At 44.0% G+C, this 9,044-nt stretch overlaps 1 protein-coding gene across 4 annotated transcripts in view; it reads right to left on the reverse strand.

Annotated features, from left to right (window-relative positions):
• The window catches only part of LOC106611001 (protein unc-79 homolog), a 53,707-nt gene extending 47,831 nt beyond the window's left edge, over positions 1-5,876 (reverse strand). For all 4 annotated transcript variants that reach the window (XM_045723496.1, XM_045723494.1, XM_045723495.1 and 1 more), the window contains exons 1-2: positions 5,623-5,876; positions 3,877-3,997 (exon numbers count right to left, since the gene is read on the reverse strand). In XM_045723496.1, coding sequence (XP_045579452.1) covers positions 3,877-3,997; positions 5,623-5,644 — 143 coding nt within the window. In that variant the 5' untranslated portion in view covers positions 5,645-5,876. The remainder of the gene's footprint in view (positions 1-3,876; positions 3,998-5,622) is intronic.
• Between the last annotated feature and the right edge of the window lie 3,168 nt (positions 5,877-9,044).

Below are 9,044 nucleotides of genomic sequence, written 5' to 3' on the forward strand. Positions count from 1 at the left end.
TTAGGAAAAATACAGAGGTGGCACTTTTGAAACATGCTTCAGCTAGTAATAAATATGTGTGTGAGGTTAGATAAGAATTCCTGGGTCACAGCACATGTTTATTGCACCAGAGAAATGTCTGTACGCATACATTATGATACTGTATCAGTATCATCAGGAGAAATAATGAGATCCAACAGGCATATGGATTCAAGTCTCTTAAATAATTGTAAGAAGTAATCTACGGTAGGGGAGAAACTATAATGACAAAGGAAGAGGTTGTTTCAAACGGGATGACCGGTAGCATTATGTTTGTGAGCTAATGTGGGATGGACGTTTGTGTTTTCTGTCCCCTGGCAAGGTGGAAATCGCACCATTTAGAGAGACGGAGAACTAGTTGGTTGGTTAGTGTGTGAGGATTCTAGCGGTGGGGAGGGGGGAAGGGGGGGGTGGAGAGCCCTTCTCTTTCACTAAACATTATGTAAAAAAACTAAGCTTTTCTATCAGTAAAATGATTTGGAGGTACTTAGCATGAGAGCACAGATTACAAATGCTGATGTATTGTTTTTGAAAGGTCATTCATAGAGATAGAGGTATAGCATTTCTAGAGGGGCAGTGAGTAAGGGGATTATAGTGTAGAAATACAGAATAGCCTACTATTACAACATTTTACAATATCAACATCATTTAACACTTCATTACTCTGACAATTCCCCTGAAAGTTATACTCCGCAAGAATTTGGATATGTTGGACAATTTTAAATACCAGTAACCAAAGTGTAAAAAACGTTAACGTTTTTCTCGGGGAGTTGGAATGGATAGTCAGTTTAACAATGGGGGGGTCAGCTTTATATCTTGTGGAGTATGACTTAATATCACTAACCCCTTTGCACATATCAAACTGCAGAATTCAATTGAACAAACCCACACACACACACACACACACACACACACACACACACACACACACACACACACACACACACACACACACACACACACACACACACACACACACACACACACACACACACACACAAACACGCACATAGACAAACCCACATACAGTACACAGACTCACGTTATGCACTCACAGTTAGACACACATCTCAGATCAGGTAAAACATACTACTCTTCCAATCAAAGCAACTCTATCTTCCAAATGTTTTCTCTAACTGTGGCAATGTGTTGTTGCTCTCAAGCATGAGTGAGCCACCGATTATAAGTAGCATTACTGTAATGACGCATTAGCTAGGGGATACAATACCGTAATAGCCCCTGTTTTTTGTGTCTCAAATAGCTAGATGTGAGATTTTTGATTTCCTTTGAGTGTGACTTGTTCATGCCAGGTTCAACATTCCATCATACTATGATACGTTACATTATCTGTTTTCAGTGTCAGACTGAATCTTGGTTCCTCACAGTCACTCTAATGAGCGATGGAATTTGGCATGGGTCAGGGCGACTGTGAATCCATGGCTCATTGATGCAGAGAGCTAGAGAGCTTGGCTGGTATGTGTTACTTTCTAGATGACTGGCTGGGAGGAAAATCTGGCAACTATATCATACTTGACTAATTTATAACATGTTACATAGCACCCCCTTGGGGTAAACCTCCTTAAATTGAGCCCATGGGTAGCCCCATCCCTTTAAACCAATACCGTCAATGTCTTACACTGATATCTTTCTATGCTGCAGAATTCATGAAATATTAATTTGGCCGCTCCATCCTCTGTCTGTGCAGGGTTCTTTCTTTTCAGGAACCTGACATATGCTTGTTCCAGTTTTCAAACCTCAGTGCACCCCAGGCCAATGAAACACAGGTGTTTGTTTGAATGTCTGAGAGTCTACTGAGCAGTGCAGAGTGGTTTCAATGTGGGAGGCATGGCTTGATGTGTGAGTTGGGAGGGAGGAGAGTTAGCTCAAGGAAAACACGAGACGAATGTTACAGTATCATACCAGCAGGATTCCCTTCACACCCCAACGATACTGCGCCTCACAGACACAATTGTCATTCGAGTTAACATGCTGCCACAACACAGGCTCATACAATCACAGCCCCCATCACGCTCCATCTGTGCCAAGGACAAATAGGAAGCCAGGCTTGTAACCACACACTCACAAGGACTGCTAGCTCTCTCAGCAAAGTCAGAAAGATCCAGGATACTTTACCAATGTTTGACTTGAAAATAATCAGAATCTGGCCACAGTAAAATGTATTTACAGTACACTACTACTGTATGTCCACTGTGTGATGAAATTAAAGGGATCGTCATAATCCCATCATTTTCATAAAAGTGGAACATGAAAGTTCTGTCTCCCTCATGCACATCCCTTTAGATAACTGTGCCTAATGATGATGATTTCTGTAGCCAATGATCAAAGCACAGCTCATTCTCACAGAGAGCTCTGCTCAAACTCAAAGCCTTAAATGTCACATACTGCTTATGGCCATAATGGCTGCCCTGGCTTCTTGACCTGTTCTGAGGGGACGTGTTGTTCCTTCCCATCCTCTGTCACAGCACATTGGGGACTTGTCAGACCCAAGGAACCAGAGGACCAGACCTCCCCTAGCCCCTCTGGGAGTGAGACTCCAGGACATCCCATGGACATGTACATCTAGAAAGCTAACACTGAACCTACGGAGGGGTTGAAATTGCCTATTTCTTTTTGTTCGTTTGTTTCTCAAATATAATACAAACCATACCCGGTATAATCAGCAAGATAACATAATTATTAACATTTATAACCTACTACTTTTAGACAACATCAACACAATTCAAATCTACCAAAATTGCCATTATTGGCTTGTCTCAATTTGAGCATACTATTCCAAACAGCCATGGCATGATAAGAGGGGGAACATGTTGTTGACTCTAACATGCTGTCCACACCACTCGCATCGCGTGCGCAAGCTTTGCAAAAATAAATGTACACATACATGTTATTCAATCATTGCACCCACACTGCTCGCGCGCCTCAGTGAGCGTCTGCGTGGCCAGGCGGTAAAAATGGAAATAGGTTCTATTTGTGACGCTCAATGCGCTGCAAGTCCGGCCTCTCCCATCTCCTCATTGGTTTTTAGGAGCATATACCCACGTGGGTGATTTGAAAGATGAACTGACGTCTACACTCCAGTCGGTTGTAATAATGCACCATAAAGTTGGTTGCCAACCGCCATATAAAGTCCAAAGAAGTAAAAAAGAAGACTGAGGAAGGAGGAAAGATAACGTGAAAGGAATTCGGTATATACTGTTTTATCTGTGGATTAATTGTCGGAGTAGAGGACCTTGTGCATTTCAGGTCAAATAACAACCCAATGTTTCTATCCCAGGACAAATTAGCTAGCAACAGCAAGCTAGCTAGCTAAATTGCCATAAATGTTTAATGCTTTTCGACCTGTCCCCAAATTAATATAATTGGTTCAGAGTTTGTTTTGATATTTCAACCTGCGTGTCTTGATCATCATGTCTGGTGTGGGGGTACAAAATCAACATGGCGCAATGGCGCACGCACGCGTCCAGTTTGGTCAGAATGTTACAGTGCAGTGATGAGATACTGTAGGATCATGGTCCTCATACAGCAACATGAAGCATATGGTATCACAAAGGCAGAGGATGGAGCAAGACAATTCCCTCTCTGAAAATTACCTGAGGGTTTTCAACTAGGATTCTTAAATGATGATGCACACTATAAAGTTACATTGTAGAATACCGTTTCCCATATTTCCACTTCTATCTTTTAATTCCAACTGACTTCCTACCAGCAGTAATACTGTCATGATGCTGTGCATGTATTAGAATTAGGCTTAACCCCAGTCACCTCTCCTCTGAAACTAAACATCAAATACTGTTACACTCCTTTACTTCACCTGTGGTTCCAGCGCAGGCTACTTACCTGAGCAGGGTTTGGGAAAAGTATTTCAATGTGTTTGCAATGTCTGTTCCGGAGGGCACGGGGTAAATATTGTGTTGCACGCGGTTGTGATACTCTTGCAAGTATCTTATCTTAGAGGCAACTAAACAAGATAAAGAGCAGAGTGACAAACATATGACATCTGATGAAGCCTTTATCAAATGGGGGGGCAATGGGTTATGGTTGGTACAGTATAAGCCTGGTCATTGATATGCTGCCCCATAAGCATGGCAAAGGGCGAGGGTCTCTGTGGCACCTTCATTGTCTCTCTTTAAGTGGCCTTTGTGTTTGGCCAGCTAGGTCACAACCAGCCCTGGAATGGGTCGTTTTGGTGCCATTTTGTGACTCAGAGAGGAATAGTGGTTAACTTTCGCTGACCGGCAAATGACATGTCCCAAAAATAACAATAACACCCACAGGCTTTGTTTTTGTGTTTGTGTGTGTGTGTGTGTGTGTGTGTGTGTGTGTGTGTGTGTGTGTGTGTGTGTGTGTGTGTGTGTATGCGTGTGTGTGTGTGTATGCGTGTATGTATGCGTGTGTGTATGCGTGTGTATGTAAGTCAATTAGTGTGTTTAGGTTATCTACGTGGGTGTATGAGTGTGTTATTTTTTGCAAATTTCATAGCAATGAATGACTGCATTGCCAAAATAGGCTACCTTCAGACACACTTTGCAAAACCATAAATGTGAGCAAAGGTGTAACCTCATTCACAGGCTCACTTGCTAGAGACTGCTGGGTGGACGAGATTAGCAAAGGTGCAAAATCTGGACATCTACTGTCTCTAGTTTTTGCCTGCCAAAAAACAATTTCAGCTGTTGTTTTTAAGGGCTAAAATTTGTGAAACTTGTGCAAACTAATGTCCGACCAATTCAGTAATGTCTATGTACTGAAGGAAGGAGAAACAACACAAATCGTCTATAGGCTAGAGTTCAAATGGTGATTATTTCAATTTCTTGTGATGTTTACAATACATAGCCTACATGGGACCATAGAGTAGCCTATAGAACATTCTATTTTGCCCCAAACATGGCCACGTATATTTCAAGTCGATATTGAGCAGGCTTTATACCAAATAAATGTAGATGGGCCTATATTAACTTGTTTCTTCCAGTTATTATTATAGGCCTATTCGAAACCAAGTAACACATGCCTACTTGAGTAATGTTGAGTTCTCCAAGGTGTGTTGATTGACAACAACAACAAACCACCAATTGTTTATTACACTGTGCATTGATTCAGTTGATCAAATACAATGTAACCGCAGTATGCTCATCCACCTGTTTCAGAGTCAAATGACGAAGAAAAAAACTCGTCTCATATTATGTCAAGTAAGTAAAAGAACAAGCAAAGCAACCACATTACTGATCACCAATGCCACCATATTGTTTAGCGGAGCATTTGTGAAATCGACCTTGAAACCAATAACCTACATCTCTTTCCACGCACCAACCTTTCTTTCAACGTGTCAATCAAAAATGAAAGGTTAATATATATTATTATCTTTTCCCCATATCGTTGTGTTGACCACCGCCAGAAAATAGCGCATCCCCTTCACTAGCCCCTACCTAGAGCCATCATCTGCAGAGCGAGTACGTGTTGCAACCTGCCTTAGCAACCGCGGTATCATCACCAAGGACAGCTCCCCTCCTTTGCTTTCTTACTAGAAAATTACACCTAAAAATGGGTGGATAATGATATGTCAGGAACATTTTAAATAATGGTACTTACATTGCTCTGCTTTCGTAGACATTGTGGGAACACTTCACGAATCCTAAAACAAATACTGTCAAAAAAAAAAATTCTCCCCTACGGTGTTGTTCCCCCTCAGTCTTGAAAAAGTGAATAATCCCCCCTCGCTCACAGGCTCGCTCTGGTTGTACCACTGCTGCCATAAAAAGCATGTTAACAGAAATTGCATTCGATTGCATTGGCCTTGTAAATCCTTTAAATGCATGCGGGGTCTTTCATGGACATTTTTATAATTTGGGAATGTGTATGTCATTGTGCTGATAGAAAAGCCAGACCCAAATCAGCACATACCTTTCAAAATGGACTGGTCCGACTCTGACAAATTGTCATTCAAGAAAGTGATATTTAACACCCGACCCAACACGAAGCTGCTAATGCTCTTTTGCATCAGCTGAGATTCAAAGAGTGAGTTTCAAAGGTGGTGGTATACTTCTCGTTTTAAACTATAAGCTATATATCACTATTTTACATCATTTATAATCCAGATGGTTGTCAGAGATTTTGTAACTGTAATTTATAAAGAGCATCAGGGGTAGCATTTTTAAACAATGTATTTTGACAGTATGCGCAAAGACCATGTTTAGGTAGGATACTATCAAACTACCGTAGGCAATTTGAGAACCGCAGTAAGTAGTGGTGAAGGGAAATTGCTTCCTATAATTTTTTTTGCTTTTCCAAGTCTTTCCATTGTCACTGGGGAGTTATGGCAACTGACTATTTACAGTATGAGTCAAAAGTTTGGACACACCGAGTCATTCAAGGGTTTTTATTTATTTGTACTATTTTCTATATTGTAGAATAATAGTGAAGACATCAAAGTTTGATTTGATTTGATCAAACTATGAAATTACACATATGGAATCATGTAGTAAGCAAAAAAGTGTTAAACAAATCAAAATATATTTTATATTTTATATTCTTCAAAGTAGTCACCCTTTGCCTTGATGACAGCTTTGCACACTCTTGACATTCTCTCAACCAGCTTCATGAGGCAGTCACCTGGAATGCTTTTCCAAAAGTCTTGGAGTTCCCACATATGCTGAGCACTTGTTGGCTGCTTTTCCTTCACTCTGCGGTCCAACTCATCCCAAACCATCTCAATTGGGTTGAGGTCAGGTGATTGTGGAGGCCAGGTCATCTGATGCAGCACTCTCCTTGGTCAAATAGCCCTTACACAGCCTGGAGGTCATTGTCTTGTTGAAAACAAATGATAGTCCCACTAAGTGCAAACCAGATGGGATGGCATATCGCTGCAGAATGCTGTGGTAGCCATGCTGGTCAAGTGTGCCTTGAATTCTAAATAAATCACTGACAGTGTCACCAGCAAAGCACCCCCACACCATCACACCTCCTCCATGCTTTACAGTGGGTAATACACATTTCGGAGATCATCCATTCACTCACACTGCGTCTCACAAAGATATGGCGGTAATTCGACCATGAAGGCCTGATTCACATAGTCTCCTCTGAACAGTTGATGTTGAGATGTGTTTGTTACTTGAACTCTGTGAAGCATTTTTTGGGGCTGCAATTTCTGAGGCTGGTAACTGTAATGAACTTATCCTCTGCAGCAGAGGTAACTCTGGGTCTTCCTTTCCCGTGGCGGTCCTCATGAGAGCCAGTTTCATCATAGAGCTTGATGGTTTTTGCAACTGCACTTGAAGACACATTGAAAGTTCTTGAAAATGTTATACTTTTCTGAAATCATTGACTGACCTTCATGTCTTAAAGTAATGATGGACTGTTGTTTCTCGTTGCTTATTTGAGATGTTCTTGCCATAACATGGAGTTGGAATTTTACCAAATAGGGCTAGCTTCTGTATACCACCCCTACCTTGTCACAACACAACTGACTAGCTCAAACTCATTAAGAAGGGTCGTCGTATAGAGTTGTCGTCGTATAGAGGGGACCAAGGCACGGCGTGTTGAGTGCTCATGATTATTCTTTAATGAAAACTAAACACTTTTACAAAGAAACAAAATGACAGCAAACAGTTCTGTCTGGCAACAGACAACAAAACAGAAAACAACTACCCACAAAACACAATAGAAAAAACCCCAACTTAACTATGATCTCCAATTAGAGACAACGCGAACCAGCTGCCTCTAATTGGAGATCATCCCAAAACTCCAACATAGAAATAGAAAAACAAGAACTAAACATAGAAACAAAAAACATAGAATGCCCACCCATATCAAACCCTGACCTAACTAAACAGAGAAAAACCATCTCTCTTAGGTCAGAGTGTGACAGTACCCCCCCCCCAACGATGCGGACTCCCGGCTGCAAACCTGAACCTATAGGGGAGGGTCCTGGTGGGCATCTGTACTTGGCGGCGGTTCTGGTTCGGGGCGTAGCACCCCCACCGCCCGCTGATCCCCCCGCTTCTGTGTGTCCGGAGGAACCAGACTGTGGATCATCGCCGGAAGCTTTGGATCGCCAACCGCTGCTGAAGACTCTAGGCTAAAGGCCGCCGCTGAAGACTCTGGGCTGCAGACCGCCGTTGAAGGCTCTGGGCTGCAGACCGCCACTGAAGACTCTGGGCTGCAGACCGCCGCTGAAGACTCTGGGCTGCAGACCGCCGCTGAAGACTCTGGGCTGCAGACCGCCGTGGGAATACTCTGGGCTGCAGACCGCCGCTGAATACTCTGGGCTGCAGATCGCCGCTGAATACTCTGGGCTGCAGACCGTTGCTGGAGGCTCCGTGCTGCAGACCGTCGCTGGAGGCTCCGGACTGGGGAGCGTCGCTGGAGGCTCCGGACTGGGGAGCGTCACTGGAGGCTCCAGACTGGGGAGCGTCGCTGGAGGCTCCAGACTGGGGAGCGTCGCTGGAGGCTCCAGACTGGGGAGCGTCGCTGGAGGCTACAGACTGGGGAGCGTCGCTGGAGGCTCCAGACTGGGGAGCGTCGCTGGAGGCTCCGGGCTGTGGAGTGTCGCTGGAGGCCCCGGACTGGGGAGCGTCGCTGGAGGCTCCGGGCTGAGGAGCGTCGCTGGAGGCTCCAGACTGGGGAGCGTCGCTGGAGGCTCCGGACTGGGGAGCATCGCTGGAGGCTCCGGACTGGGAATCGTCATTATAGGTTCCGGACTAGGGACCGTTGCTGCAGGCTCCATGCCATGGATCATCTCTATAGGTTCCGTACCATGGATCATCACTGGAGGCTTCGTACCATGGATCATCTCTACAGGCTCCGGGCCATGGATCATTCCTACAGGCTTCTTGCCATGGATTATCCCTACAGGCTCCGGACCATGGATAATCCCTACAGGCTTCTTGCCATGGATTATCTCTACAGGCTCCGGGCCATGGATTACCTCTGGAGGCTTCATGCCATGGAACATCCCTACAGGCTCCGGGCCATGGATCATCACTACAGGCTTCGTGCCATGGATCATCTCTACA

This window comes from Salmo salar, chromosome ssa09 (genome assembly GCF_905237065.1).
Source record: "Salmo salar chromosome ssa09, Ssal_v3.1, whole genome shotgun sequence".
NCBI lineage: Eukaryota > Metazoa > Chordata > Actinopteri > Salmoniformes > Salmonidae > Salmo > Salmo salar.